The sequence below is a fragment of the Mobula hypostoma genome, chromosome 2, assembly GCF_963921235.1.
Source record: "Mobula hypostoma chromosome 2, sMobHyp1.1, whole genome shotgun sequence".
In the NCBI taxonomy this organism is placed as follows: domain Eukaryota; kingdom Metazoa; phylum Chordata; class Chondrichthyes; order Myliobatiformes; family Myliobatidae; genus Mobula; species Mobula hypostoma.
In genome coordinates this window covers 123,329,240-123,345,400 of record NC_086098.1, presented here as the reverse complement: position 1 = coordinate 123,345,400, position 16,161 = coordinate 123,329,240, and the positions used below count along the sequence as shown (strand labels likewise).

The 16,161-nt window shown below is 40.4% G+C and overlaps 1 protein-coding gene across 7 annotated transcripts in view; it reads right to left on the bottom strand.

Moving 5' to 3' along the window:
- Positions 1–16,161, bottom strand: part of LOC134342449 (serine/threonine-protein kinase MRCK alpha-like) — a 623,460-nt gene that overhangs the window by 56,807 nt on the left and 550,492 nt on the right. For 4 of the 7 annotated variants that reach the window (XM_063040586.1, XM_063040587.1, XM_063040591.1 and 1 more), the window contains 3 exons: positions 9,186–9,267; positions 4,841–4,939; positions 1,912–2,128 (listed from right to left, as the gene is read on the bottom strand). In XM_063040586.1, the coding sequence (XP_062896656.1) occupies positions 1,912–2,128; positions 4,841–4,939; positions 9,186–9,267 (398 nt within the window). The remainder of the gene's footprint in view (positions 1–1,911; positions 2,129–4,840; positions 4,940–9,185; positions 9,268–16,161) is intronic. The other 3 variants (XM_063040588.1, XM_063040593.1, XM_063040592.1) reach the window with 1 other exon arrangement.

Genomic DNA, 16,161 nt, shown 5'->3' with positions numbered 1-16,161 from the left:
TCTCACTCCTGTGTGCTTCTTTGTGAATATCTGAAATTCTGCCAACAACAGTTGTATTACTGGCAAATTTAGAGATGGCACCTGAGGTTTGCCGACCCATACAGTCAAAGGTGTAGAGAGAGTAGAGTAGCAGGCTAAGTACACATCCTTGAGTGCGCCAGTGTTGACTGTCAGCAAGGAGGAGATGTTATTTCCGATTTGCACTGACCACAGTCTCCTGATGAGGAAGTCAAGAGTCCAGTATCAATACGACAGGGTCCGTGTCCTAGTGCGAAGAACGACCCAATGATTGAACGATTTAAATGCCTGGCCGAATGGATTGAAAAGGCAGGGTGACGGGACTGGAGGCGAGGGTCAGGCCGGTTCTGCTCACTGTTCTGTGACATTTACACTGCTCCCTGTGGCACTGAGGGTGAGGTCTGCTCCTGGCTTCCTGTCTATGAGATCTGCGATGAGTTGCTCCACTATGTGATGAATTAAGGCTGGAGCTGTGGGCCTGCTTCGGGCTTCAAGTCTATGGATTTATTTTCATTCTGAATGTTGTTGCGTGCTTTTATTGTTTGCATGATTTGTTTTTTTTATCCCTCTCTCTGCACATTGGATGCTTGTTAGCCTTTCTTTTAAACTGGGTTCTTATGGGTTTCTTGTTTTGTGGCTGCCTGTAAGGAGACGAATCTTAAAGTTGTATAATTTATATATACTTTGATAATAAATGTATTTTGAACTTTGAAAAATTGCAGGAGGAGGGACAGAGGCTTAGGTTTTGAAGTTTGTTGATTAGTACTGATAGTGTTGAATGTGGAGCTGTAATCAATAAGCAGCAACTTGATGCTAGTATTCCAGGTGGTCCAAGGCCAAGCAGAGAGCTAATGAGATTGTATCTACTGTGGTGATAGGTATATTGCAACGGGTCCAGGTCCTTGCTCAAACAGGAGTTAATTCCAGCCATGACCAGCCTCTCAAAGCACTTCATCACAGTAGATGTGAGCACAACTGGGCGATAGTCATTGAGGTGGCTCACTCTGCTCACGGACACTGGTATGGTTGATACCCTTTTGAAGCAAATGGGAACCTTCGACTGCAAAAGTGTAAGACCAAAGATGTCCTTGAACTGTTCTACTGTGCTACTTATACTGCCCTATATTCTAATTTCATGTATTTACCCTGTACTGCTGCTGCAAAACAATGCATTTTATGTCATCTTAGTCAGTGATAATAAATCTGATTCTGATTTTTAAAAAATTATGTTAAGTACTTTCATTTCATTTTCTGGAGGGTGGTAAGAGGAAGAAAGGTTAACACTGTAGTTACATTGCAAAGCTTCAGGCTATCTCAAAGCAGCTATGAACTATTAGGAGGAGAGAAAGCACAAAAATTTGCTACACCAGCAAAGACAAAATTGGTTGATGGAATGATTCTATATTGTAAATTCTATGAATTAACTCTAAGGTTTAATGAGTCTTGTTATGCTATCAAACACAGCAGCCAAATTACAAAGTGAAAGGATCAACTAACAGTCAAAGGATTAATAACCAGCTGACCTTAGTAAATGCTGGCCAGAAGCCTGAAATAATTGTGCTGCTCTATTCTGTTGTCATGGGCTTAGTTAAATACTTCAACAGAAACAGAGCTCACTTCCTCAATACTGTTCAACAGTGGGCCTTCAGTCTGTTCAGTGATCTCTTAGCTGAGAGCCACACATGACAGAAAGTGACAGTAATTTTTTCTGCTGACTGAAAAGTATTTAGATATTGCATCAAAAGAGTTTATTTATGAAGTAGCTTTCATGTTATCAGGATATCCCATAGCATATAAACTAGTGTAATGACCACTTTTGTTCTGTAATTAAACATCAGACTCTGAGCAAGACAGCAACTTCAGTGAAAAACCATTCATCTAGCTCCTACCTACCTATGATGGCGGCTGATTGTGTTGTCTTAATCAGTGGCAAGGCACTGTCATAAGCTTCTTTTGGAACAAAAACCGATCGGTCCTTTAGTTTGTTCTTCTTCAGGATCCGGTGCAGCTCGTTCAGCAGCCCCACCCATTTATTTTTCTCATTCTCACTGTCAGCCAGTATCAGGATTGAACATTTGTTGTTGGATGTTGACATCTGGGAAGCTGTAACCTACAAGGAGGAAACATGTTTGGAATTAAAGGGGAGCGGGTCCAGTTATCAGTGTTTGCAGCTTAAAATGGTCTGCCTATCATTACTTCATCTGTAGTTTACAAGCTTCAAATGTGTTTTATTTGAAAAGTTAAAAATATCAATGCAAATAACTAATTGAATGGAAAATTAAATTAAAAAAAACTTTCTGTGCTCAGTCTTTTGATTGCTTGACTGACGACTAATTTGCACTAATGCAGCTGATACTCTACTCTCTGCCCAATTTTGCCGACCAGAACTTAATAATAATGGCTTAAAATAGAGAACCTGCAAATCTCTACAATGACGTCTCCACTATAAATGGCCTGCCTACACCAATGCAGTCCCAACAATTATGCTGTTCACATTTATCCATATTTATCATAGGCAACCACTTACGTAGTGAATAACTTGTGCCAACTATTACCAAAGGAACGGATTAGAAAGAGCACTACAATTAGCAAACACCTCCATCTCCAACCTTGCTTTGAGGGAAGGCCTTTGATGAAGCAATATAACTCTGGAATAATGAACTGGTATACCCATGTTCTGGAGCTGAGATGATTAACCTCGATAACCATCTTTGTACAAGGTATAACTGGTACACAATGGAGAGCTTCTCTTCACTCATTTCAAATTTACCAGATCTCTGTAACGGTATCATCACCTAAACTCTGAAATTCAGCTTCTTTGTCCATTTTTGTATGAACACCAAGATGAAGTTTGAAAAAGGTTACTGGTTAATACGTGCCACTTGATAGCATTGTTCTCAACACCATTCATTACCATTTGGATAATTGAAAACAGGCTAATGAAGTGGTAACTAGCCATATGGAATTGTCCTGCTTTGATACTTGAACAAATACCAGTGTGATCTTGGCTAGCTAGTTCTGCAGTATATTCCTTCAGTGCTACTGACAGGACGTGGTTAGGCCCATTATCTTTGTCAGCTATTCCTCAATGACATGGAGTGAATTAAATTAGTAAAGGGTAGCTTATGTAAAGTTAGTTCAATGCCAGGAAGAAATCAAACAGCTAGTCTAGGTATAGCAGGCCTGGCCTTCAAAAATATCAATAACGTAACCCTTTTTAGGTTTACAGAATAACTGCCAGATGGGACACCAGAAAGGAGACCCTAACTTTTCTTCAGAATGGTGCCAATGGAACCACCAGGCATTCTTTTAGAAGAATGCAACAAGACTGAATGAAGATACCTTCGTATTGCCTTATACATAATTAATCAAAATAGAATGCTTTATATAATTATTTCCAGGGTGTAGCTTTTATTTTTATTTGTTCTGTTTACAAACCAGTGGATTTTTCTATCTAGCCTTACAAAGAGGCAAATATGACTCAGATTCTGCCTCCATTGTTAATAAATTTCAAACATAACAATATGCTGCTAGTATTCATCTTCTACAACTGCAGAAAACTAGGGCATATAATGAGACCTGGCAAATATCAGGCACAAAATGTGACAGCTTTACAAGTCACTTTGTGTTCACACTGCTCCACCTGACCATAAATGGTATTAAAATATGAGTATTCTTTTGAACATTCAAAGCTTATTAAACAAAGCAAAGATCATATTTTCACAGTAAAAATACCACTGCAGCACAATTACAATCACGTGGTTTAGTAATTAAAGCTTTTGTTAGGACATAAAACATAAAATGGAAGCCTTATTTGGCACATAAATGATGGACTGAACAATTTCCCTCTGTGCTGTAAGTACTACAATTCTGTCATACTTCATGGAGGTTGGAATTGCAACAAAAAAACACTAACAAATTTCAGACATCCCTCCTGCAGAATAGAGTTGGGCAAGGTTCAGTGACATATCAAACGCAGAGCTTTCACATCGGTAGTTCCCTGTACTGATTATAAAACTGTGCTATATATCTCCTGCACAAGGACTCTGAGGAAGAACTTCCACCCTAAAAGTAATAATAGTCAACTGATGGAGCAAAAAAAATTTAAGTATTAATTAACTAAGAGATTAATTAAGTAATGACCAAGTCATTCACACACAATTCTTTTTTAGGGAATTAATTTGAGCCAAGAAAAAGTCTGTAATGAATGTGGACATCACTGGTATGACCTCTTTTAATGCTGGTGGTTCTAAGAAGTGGCAGTGGAACTTCTCCTTGAACTAACATAGTCCAATGGGTGATGATGCTCTCCACCTAGAAGGTAGGTTGGCAAATTCTTAATTCTTTTGTTGGAAAATCTGTATCTGCTAAGTAGTTTTAAATGCTGACTGTCAGGAACTTGTGAACCTCTGATTACTGGTTAGTTTTTAGCAATCTTATATTGCTCATGATTGCACCTCCTACTGGTTGTGGCTCATTTCAAATTAGCATTTTAGTCACTGGTTACTTCCCAGATCCTTGGATAGACAGATAATTTCACTAAAGCTTTCCAGCTCATGCATTAGACAGTCACAATAGATTAACAGAGAAAGAGGTTGAAAAGGAAGGAAAAGACGTCCATGAAGTATTTTAAGGTGAACATTGAGATTTAAATGCATGCTGGGTAAGAACAGGAGATGCATTATATTTAGGCCTGATCACTGGGTAAGTAGTCCTTGGAAGGTCTACAGCATCAAGGAGTACCTACCAGGAGATTCCAAAGAAATGGAAGCATAATTTCCATGAGGAATGTACAGCATTAATTGTACAGAGTAAAAAATACCTTAATATGAGTTGCAGTTTTACGGTCGCGTGCGGAATGAAGTTTCGGGGTCTGTTTAATAGGCCCAACCCACCTACCCGGTTCTGCTGTAAGCGGAACCTAAGGCAGAGAAGAGAAAATCTACATCAGAGGTACACCTGTCAGAAGGGGCTCAAAGGTGTAAGGAGAAAGGGTAATAAATTCGGAAGGGGTTCAAAAATGTAGTGAAGAACAACTTGCAGAGGTTATTCAATTCCTAAGATGAGTGAGTTAGGTGATATGCATGAATAAGGTTGAGCCTATCTGAGCAATATACCTCTTGGGTACTTGCTCAAAATAGTATCTAATCTTTTAATTGACAGATTTCTCCAGTGGAGGTCAAATACATAGTGTTGGAGTTGGCAAATATTTAACGTGCTCAACTTTGGTGGCAGAAGGCAGAAACCTTGTGACTAGGAAGAGAATCAAGGCCATTTACCTCACTCACACTCTCATACTTTGTTCCAGTGTAGATGAGAAATAATATGGATTCCTATGATAAATTGTGACATACATAGTACCAAAGTTAATTAGTTATCTTTCATGCATATGAAATACCACTCCTGTGCATCATGCTCCAAATCCCTTGCCTCTTCTCACTGATAACAAACTCAGATCAGATCCATTGACCCAACCTTTTGAGAATGGTCTCGTGGTCCATATAGGTACTACTCTTCAGGTCAGTTCTGTTGAAGAATCTTTGCTCATGAAAAATATCAGGAATGTACAGTCTGTATCGGGAAATTTGGACTAACAGCAATTATATGATCTACTTCATGGAAATCTAGGTGCAGGCTGGTTTCTGTATGAGTAATACACCATTAATCTGATCCATTCAGTCATTGGTGGTGTTGGACTAGCTGATGTCCCAGTCTATCGGATACTATTACACTAACAGAATCAGGTAAGTTCAAGGGAGTATGGGAACCAGGGCCCTGGTGGGTTAGGAGGGTGGAAGCTAGGTCCCATGTGACTAGGCAGGGAATGTGGGAAATAGGTTCCTGGCAAGTGGAAAAAGAAGTGAACATCACATTGCTAACAAGATGCCTAACGACTGGGATTTCTGAATAGTTAGACAGTAGACTCTTAGAGTTTGACTGTTTTAACATGATGCTTTAACATGAGAAAAGGTGGATGTTTTGGTGCCAGGTTTACTGTTTGTCTCCTGAACTCATACTTGTTGACTGGCCTTCTATTCTTTGGCAATGACAAGAAATATAAAGTGAGAGCATCAAAATATATTATATATGTAATAAAAAAAAACAAAGAACAGGAAAGTTGTGTTAAATAAAACAGAATTCTCTTTCATGTAGATTGAAGGAAAGGGGGAGGGAATGCAGAAAATATCACATTGATTGTCACAGAAAAAAGCTATAGTAGGTACAAAGGTCGATGCTGGAGGAATTGTATGGAATCACTTTCACAGAAAAACACCACCAACACAGCAATGAATTCATAGATTCATAGTAGACATTGGGGTCCCAATCTCAGTATCCAAGCAGAGGGAAGCAAACAAACATTTTAATCACAATTTTTTTTTAGAAATACCTGGATCTGAAGGATCATCAGCCTAAAAACTGCAGAACATCTAATCAGCGAGGTTTGCATATGACAAAGAACAGCATTTGCCTCATCCAATCTATGTGAGCCCCAGAGCATCTCACCATTTCCATTCCATTACTCATTTCCTTTTAACCTATCCTCTCTCACATGCCCGTTAACAAAACCACGTCCCCACCCCACAATTCCCCTATTAATCATCTACACAAGGAGAAAATTAAAGTAATCAGTTCATATTAGAGTTAACATATGGGAGAAAACTGGAGAACTGAGAGGAATCTCACTCGATTGCAGCGAGAACATGCATACTCCTTGAAGATATCAGAATCCAACCAGGGTTGGTGGAGCCTTGAGATAACAGTAATACCACTGTTCTGTCTCTGTTACAGGGCATGCTTCTACAGCACAATGGACAATGAGGCTGGAAATAGAAATCTCTGGCAAAATTAACACAGTGTCTTGAGTAAAGAATACTGCAGCAAACAGAAAATACTAATATGTGGTGGATCTTCAAAAAAGTACAGAAAAGAGACTAGTTGCTATTGTAGGATAGGTAAAAAGTTGGCAGAACAACAGAAACTGGTGGTTATAGTGTGTTCTTTGTATTAGAGAGATAAAGATGTCGATGTTCTCTTTGTTGCAAACACCAGAATTTATAGAGGACACAAAAAATGAAAATGAGTTAAAAGTTGACAAATGGACTAGATACCCCCTAAAACTTATTCCAACAGAATCCATCTCATTTTATCAGATATGCTCCTTTTGTTCCATTCACCTTCGCTGCAATTTAAATTGCTTCCTCTCTTACCCAGTTCTGATGGAACCTAATATAACTTTGGTAACGAACAGGACCATGTCTGATGAAAAATGGGGAGACAACTGACAGCTGGTACTGCTTGGAAACATGGGCTCTTCGGCATCTGTCAGACAGATGGTAATAATGAAGTGACATGAAGCGAACAGAAATTATTAACTCCAGAGCAAGAAAATCTTTTAGCATCAATGAAAGCAAGTTTACCTTCCCTTCTTCATGGTAAGCAACATGCAGAGCATCAAAAACACACACACAATTAACATTGCTGTCATGTTGAAGGGCTTGGTTTGTAAAGTTTAAACATTACACACATGCTATACAGACACAGCAGGAACTTTACAATCACAAAGCTTCAGTTAATAGGCACTTGAGCATAGCTGAAGTCAGAAAGTGCTCCTAGTCGTTTCCTTACTGAAGCATTGTGCAAAAAACAGCAAGATACAAAAATAAGCAATAGTAACTGCAGAAAAATTAGTTATTTCCAACGAGTTTCAAACAGGTACTTAAGAACAATAAGGGAGCAACTTGCATTTCTTCTATTAAAGTAAGCTTTCATGCTTTGTTTTACTTATACAGAATAATGCTTATTGTGAATATTTTCTACGATGGCATACTGGTTCCCATCCCATACAACAAATAACCATCTTTCAGAAGCTTAAGATCAGTGGCAGATGCTCCTGGTATGAAGTTGAGCCAGAAAATCCCACAGTTGTGGCTGGACTTGAATACCAGGCTAGCCTTTCACTCCTGTCATAAATGGAGCAGGCTATCAAGTTGAGAGCAGGCGACAGTGAGAGTTGAGAGAATGCCTATAGGAATGGGTTGGGTTTATCTGGTGGTGCAGGCAGAAGAAAAGGGACAACTACAAATGAAGGGAGGGAGGGGGGGAGAGAGAGAGTGTGTGTGTGAGAGAGTGAGAGAGAGTGAGAGAAAGAGTGTGTGTGTGAGAAAGAAAGAGAAAGAGTGTGTGAGAAAGAGAGAGAGAACGAATGAATGAATGAATAATGGGCCATTTATCTTTGCAATTTTTCCTCCCATTTATGTGAATGATTTATTCATTAATTTGTGATATTGTTAATGTTTATCTTAAAGGGTAAAACAACGTTCCATTACCCTAAAGCAAATTGAAAATACCATACTAGTCCGCTTAACTTTGCCAAGCCAGTCTTTGAGGTTCCTGTAATCTGGAGGTTAGGAAAGAAGAGGACGCCAAAGAAGTGGAATGGAGTAGAGAGTAGTGAGTGAGAATGATGAAGAAAGAGTGTGGAGGTAAGGAGAGAGAATACAGAAAAAATGAGCATGGAGCAGAGAATGGGAAGGGAAAGAAAGGATTAAAGTAAGAATGAAAGAGATTATTGAGAGGAAGAAATCAAGTTAGGATAAACACACAAGCAGCAATCGCATGAGCAAAATGATCACAGGGAGGAAGAGGATAGAGTGGAGAGAAACAAAGAGAGGTGAGGAGAAAGAGTGTCCAAGGTGGAAGAAGGTGGTGAAGGATACAACAAAGGAATGGAGGAAAGAGGCAGGTAATAATTGCATTTAAAATGAAGGAAAGGAACAGTAATGCACTGACTTCTTGTGTCAGGAAGCTTTGAAGGATCAATAAACAGCATTATATCAAATTTGTTAGTTTAGGAACTGCTGGTACCTTCAGAGCTCTTTTCTTAATAAGTTTTATTCTAGTTGTGAGAGTATCCATTCAAAAAGGAAAATACACTACTTTGACTGAAACATCAAAAATCTGTGCAGAAAACAGCACTGTTAGGAAGCATACTATTATAAAAATATTTGAAAATATCTTTAAATTTTTTTAAACATGACAGTTTAAATATGCTTATGTGAGTGTAGACCCAAAGTTATATGACATTCCAATGATGCGATTTCACTGTAATCCCACTGATTATTGCCTCCCTCCCCACTCAGATAAAAACATACCAAAACACTACTTACCCTGAATATACAGGGTACATCCTTCCTGTTGGCATGAATAACATCAGAAGCCAACACAGAACTTACTGAAAACTCTTCATCCCTGGAGGAAATTAAAATGAAAATAAAATTTTAATTGGAAATTACAACAACATTCTGATCATAGTGAATTCTCTGCTGATAAAATGTTTTTTTTGGCAAACGAAATGCAAAAGACAAAATAATTAACTTTATCTATACTTGCCAAGTGTACATTGATCTGTACTTACATTTTGGACGTTTGTGAAAATACAAATCTAATTCAAAATGAATTCAATTGAAATATTGCCTGTTATGTCATATTATTTCATCAATAATTTTGTTTGTACATTGCAAAAGGTACTTCCCTGTGGTGGAAACCAAAACCAGAGACCATAAATCATCTAATAGGGAATTCATGACAGAGCTGTCTTTCCACAGTGCGTTTAGAATGTGGATCTTCCTCCATAGGGACATGTCATGGCAAAGGGCCATGATATATTTAAGAGCAAGATTGATAAATCATAGAGAAATAGAGTTGGAAATATGTCCGATGGCCCAGCATGTCCATGCTGACCACTAAACTTTAATCCCAATTTCATTTGTTCCTCTTGTATCATCATCAAATCCTTCCTTTCCCTGCCACAGATTGTCCTACCACCACTTTCAGGAGAACAACTAGACCAGATAATTTCAAGCTAGCACATTTTTGGCTGTGGGAGCAAATCAGAGCATTCAAGAAAACACCATGTGGTTAACAGGAAGAATGTGCAAATTCAACACATACTAGAAACTGGCGATATCATTCTAATCCTGGAGATTTAAGGCTGATTTATACTTGTGCGTCAACTCAATGCCATAGGCACGGCATCACCGCGAACCCTACGTAGTGCCTACGCGGATCCCTACGCCGTAGCCTGACGCGCACCTCTCCCAAAATGTAACTACGCGTTGTGGCAACGCAGACCGCAACAACTGTGATTGGTCCACTTGGTAGCATCGTATTTCCTCCTACGCTGCAATAGCTCCCCATTGGGCGACTGAAGGGCAGGGAAGGAACTCTGGCTGCAATGCTTTACAGACCTCCGAAATTATGGAGAACACATTTCGCTTTTACGAAAAAAGACGCTTGCTTTAAACTTGTTTACCCCAAGAAAGACTACCAAGACCATGAAGCCTTGCGCGGGCAGGTGTATGCACATGCGTGATGTGCGCGAATTGCAGAGCGACGCAGACACACCAACGCACAAGTATAAATGCTCACAACGCGCATAGGCCACTTGCGTAGGTTATGGCATCAAGTTGATGCACAAGTATAAATCAGCCTTAAACGGTGAACCAATAGAAGAATTGAAACGTGCAGAGGGAGCTAAAGAGAAGATCAAGGCAACTAAAGAGGAACACAGGAGAGAGCGAGAGAACAAGCTCGGGCAGAGTAGCACATGTAGGTGTGGAGAGGCAAGAAGAACACTATTGGCTTCAATCAGCTGAGCTGTAGAGCCCCGGAATGCAGCTATGAATGGGCTAATGAGTTTAACAATTTCTTCAATAGATTTGACAATTGTCCTCCTGTTCACACTCACCTCAGCACAGCAGTCCAGCTGCTGAGGCACCCAATGCTCCCTCAGCATCAATGCCCCCCCCTTCTCCCTCCAGTTGAAAAACACAGGCTACCACTGTCTACATCCAAACCTTGCCCCGCACCTACCATCCACGCCTCCACATACCAACTGCTATCATCTTGATCTTCACAACCAACCCCTCCCCCTACCCCGCCACCCACCTTCCACCAACTTCTCAGTCATCGCAGACTCATTTTCGCTACTGAGAAGGTGAGAAGGGCTCTGGGGAAACTCAGACATGGCAAAGCATTGGGACCGGATGGTGTGAACCCCAAGGTCCTGAAGAATTGTGCTGAGTAGCTGTGTGGTGTTCTCCAGAGCATTTTCAATTTGAGTCTCAGCCTGGAAAGGGTCCCAACTCTGTGGAAAACATCATGTGTGGTCCCAGTATCCAAGAAGGGCCATCCAAAAGTCTTGAATGACTACTGTCCAGTGGCCCTGACCTTACACATCATGAAGACCTCAGAGAGGCTGGTCCTGGCTCACTTTCAACCCCTAGTCAGATCAGCCCTTGATCCCCTGCAGTTTGCCTACCAGGTGCACATTGGAGTCGACAATGCTGTCATCTACCTGCTGAACAGAGCCTACTTCCATTTGGATAAGCAGGGCAGCACATGACGATCATGTTTTTTGATTTCTCAAGTGCTTTCAATAGCATACAGCCCTCACTGCTGGGTGAAATGCTCCATTCAATACAAATTGGCACTTCCATTGTATCCTGGATAATGGACTACATAACTGGCACACCACAGTTTGTACAGCTTCACAGCTCTATGTCAGACATAGCTACAAGCAGCACTGGGGCCCCACAGGGGAATGTATTGGCTCCCTTCCTGTTTACCCTATACACTTCGGACTTTAGATACAACACTGAGTCATGTCAGCTGCAAAAATTCTCTGATGACTCAGCAATAGTTGGGTATATATGACAGGGGGATGAATACAGGGCCCTGGTGGAAGATTATGTCAAATTGTGCAAGCTGAGTCATCTGCAGCTCAACATCGGTAAGTCAAAGGAGATGGACTAAGCCTGCACTGCTCCCTGTTACTATTGATGGTGACGATGTGGATGTGGTGAGGACCTATAAGCACCTGGATGATTGACAAGTGGAGCACCATCACAGAGGCTGTGTACAAGAAGGGCCAGAGTTACCTCTACTTCCTGAGGAGACTGAAGTCCTTTGGAGTATGCAAGCCTCTCCTTCACATGTTCTACCAGTCTGTTGTTGCCAGTACAATCTTCCTATGCGGTGATGTGCTGAGGCAATGCCATCAACATGGGTGACGCCAACAGGCTCAATAAACTGATTAGAAAGGCTGGCTTTGTTATCGGAAAACTGGTCACACTGGAGGCTATCGTAGAACAAAGGACCCTATGGAAAATCCTGGCAATTCTGGACAATGTTTCTCAACCTCTGCATGCCACCTTGGCTGAACAGAGGAGCACTTTCAGTAACAGACTAGGACAACTGTGCTGCTCCAAAGAGTGCTATATGAGGTAATTCTTACACTCAGCCATTAGGCTCTATAATGAGTCAACCTACAGCTGGGGAAGTGATGACCTATTCCTGTCAGATTGTTTGAGGTAATTTATTTTTTATTCTTTCTTACTTCTCTTCTAATATTTGTATATCTGTGCACTTGTAATGCTACTGTGCCAATGTAATTTCCTTTGGGGTCAATAAACTATCCATCTGACTATCTATATAAGATAAGGGTCATAGATGCAGAGAAACCACAGGGAAGAGGTGCTAAAAGCAGATTATTTATTTTATTTAGAGATACAGCATGGTATAGGCCTTCTGGTCCTTCGAGCCACGCCACCCAGCAACCCTCAATTTAACCCTAACCTAATCACAGAACAATTTACAATGGACGATTAATGTACTAACCAAAAACAAGAGAAAATCCAAGCAACATACACAAAATGCTGAGGGAACTCAGCAGGCCAGACAGCACCTATTGAAAAGAAAAATGGAGTTGATACCTCAGGCTGAGACTCTTCAGCAGGACTTACAGTTGACATTTTGGGCTGAGACATTGACCATACTTTTATCCATAGATGCTGCCTGGCCTGTTGTGTTCCTCCATCATTTTGTGAGTTTAATCTTCTAACCAGTATATCTTTGGACTGTGGGAGGATACTGGAACACCTGGAGAAAACCCACACATTCCATGGGGAGAACATACAAATTACTTACAGAGGACGCTGCGACTGAACTCCGAACTCCAACTCCTGGAGCTGTAATAGTGTCATGCTAACCACTACTCTACCATGGCAAGAAGGCATACAGTTGTAAGAAAAAGTTTGTGAACCCTTTACAATTACCTGGTTTTCTGCATTAATTACTCATAAAATGTGGTCTGATCTTCATCTAATTCTCAATAATAGACAAACACAATCTGCCGAAACTAATAACAAACAAACAATTGTACTTCTTCTCGTCAATACTGAGTACACCATTTAAACAATCACAGTCTAGGTTCAAAAAAGTATGTGAACCTCTGGGGCAATGCCTTCTACAAAAGCTATGTCAGGTGTTCCAGTGAGATTGGAAGTGTGGGTTGTAGAGGTGCCCTGCCTATAAAAAAGGCAACAAAGTTAGGTTACTGATAAAGCCTACTCTTTTCAAGAAAGATCTGTTTATGTGCACCATGCTTTGATCAAAACAACTTTAAGAGGACCTTAGAAAAAGAATTTAAGATATACATGAAGCTGGAAAAGACCTGAGTGTTCATCAGTCCACAGTACGAAATTGTCTACAAATGGAAGAAATTCAGTACTGTTGCTACTCTCCTAGGAGTGGGCATCTTGCAATGATCATACCAAGAGCACAACATGCAATGCTGTTTCTTCTCAAGCAAGATCTATTTATGTGTACCACACCTCGATCAAAACATCTTTCAGAGTACCTTAAACATAGAACATAGAATAGTACAGCACAGTACAGGCCCTTCGGCCCACAATGTTGTGCCGACCCTTAAACCCTGCCTCCCATATAACCCCCCACCTTAAATTCCTCCATATACCTGTCTAGTAGTCTCTTGAAGAAGAACTGTAGAGGTGCATGAAGCCTGAAAAGGCTACAAAAGCATTTCTAAAGACCCAAGTTTCATCAGTCCACAGGAAGAGAAATTGTCTACAAATAGAGGAAATTCAGTACTGTTGCTAATCTCCCTAGGAGTGGGCATCCTGCAAAGATCACACCAAGAGCATAACGTGCATTGCTGAAGGAGGCGAAAAAGAACAAAAGGGGTAACAGCAAAACACCTACAGAAATCTCTAGAACTTGCTAAAATCTCTGTTCAGGTGCCTACCATAAGAAAAACACTGAACAACAATGGTGTTCCTGTAAGGATCCCATAGAGGAAATCACTGCTCTCCAAAAAATACATTGCTGTATGTCTCAAGTTTGCAAAAGACCACCTGGATGTTCTACAACACTTCTGAACAATGTTCTGTGGATAGATGAGATAAAATTTGAACTTTTTGGCAGAAATGTACACAGCTATGTTCACAGGGAAAAGGGCACTGCCCACCAACACCAAAAACTCATCCCAACTGTGAAGCATGGTGGAAGGAGCATCATGGTTTTGAGCTGCTTTGCTGCCTCAGGGCCTGGACAGCTTGAATTCACTGGGGGAACAATGAATTCAAAATTGTATCAAGAGATTTTACAGAATAATGTCAGGGTAGTGATCTGTCATCTGAAGCTTAATAGAAGTTGGATGATGCAACAAGACACTGGTCTGAAACACAAGAGTAAATCAACAACAGGATGGTTTAAAAAGAAGAAAAATCATGTTTTGGAATGGCCAGAGTCCAGATCTTAACACAGTTGAGATGCAGTTGCATGACTTGAAGAGGGCTGTTCATACAAGGTATCCCAGAAATATTGATGAACTGAACCAGTTTTGTATGGAGGAATGGTCTAAAATTCCTACTCGCCGTTGTGCAAATCTGATCAGCAGCTACAGGAAACATTTGGTAGAGGTCACTGCTGCTAAAGGAGGTTCTACCAGTTGTAACATACAAGGATTCACAAACATTTTCAAGCCTCGATTATGAATGATTAAACAATGTGTCCAATAAAGACGTGAAAAGTACAATTGTTTGTGTGTTATTAGTTTAGTCAGATGGTGTTTGTCTATTACTGTGACTTAGATGAAGACCTGTCCACACTTTATGAGCAATTAATGCAATAACCAGGTAACTGCAAAGGGTTCACAAACTTATTTTTGCAACTGCACATCAATAAGAGAGGCTTAGATGGCTATGGTTAAAACACTAGCAGATTAAACAAGCTTGTTGGGCAACAACATGTTAGACCATAAAACATGGGAACAGAATTAGGCCATTGGCCAATCGAGTCTGCACCTCCATTCCATCATAGCTGACTTATTATCCCTCTCAACTTCATTCTCTTGCCTTTTCCCTCTAACCTCTGACACCCTTACTAATCAAGATCCTATCAACCTCTGCCTTAAATATATCCAATGACCTGGCCTCCACAGACGTCTGTGGCAATGACTTCCACAAATTCACCACTCTACGGCTAAAGAAATTCTTTCTCATCTCTGTTCTGATTGTCATCCTCACATTCTGAGGCTGTGCCCTCTGGTCATAGACTTCCCATCAAAAGTAACATACTCCCTATATTGACTCTATCGTGACGTTTCAATACTCCATGGGATTTCAATGAGATTCCCCCCCATTCTTCTAAACTCGAGAGGGTACAGAACCAGAGCCATCACAATACTCCAACTATGGTCTGACAAATGCCTGATAAAGCCTCAGCATTACATCCTTACTTTTATATTCTAGTCCTTTCCAAATGAATACTAACATTGGCAGATGGAATATCGTGTAGAGCAGTGTATGGTCATGCATTTTGGTAGGAGGAATAAAGGTGTAAACTATCTTCTAAATGGGGAGAAAATTCAAAAATCAAAGGGACTTGAAGACCTAGTGCAGATTCCCTAAAGGTAAACTTACAGGTTGAGTCAATGGTAAGGAAGGCAAATGCAAATGCATTAATTTCAAGAGGAATAGAATTTGACAGCAAGGACGTAATGTGGAGGATTTATAAGTCATTAGTCAGACCACACTTGGAGTGTTATAAGCAGTTTTGGGCCCCCTACCTAAGAAAAGACATGCTGGCATTGAAGAGGATCCAAAGAAGGTTCATGAGAATGATTCCAGGAATGAAAGGGTAAATGTATAGGCGTGTTAGACTAGAGGTATGCCTATTTAGAACAGAGAGAGGAGGAATTTTTTTGGCCAGAGTGTAGTGAAACTGTGGAATTCATTGCCACAGATGGCAGTGGAGACCAAGTCATTGAATATATTTAAAACT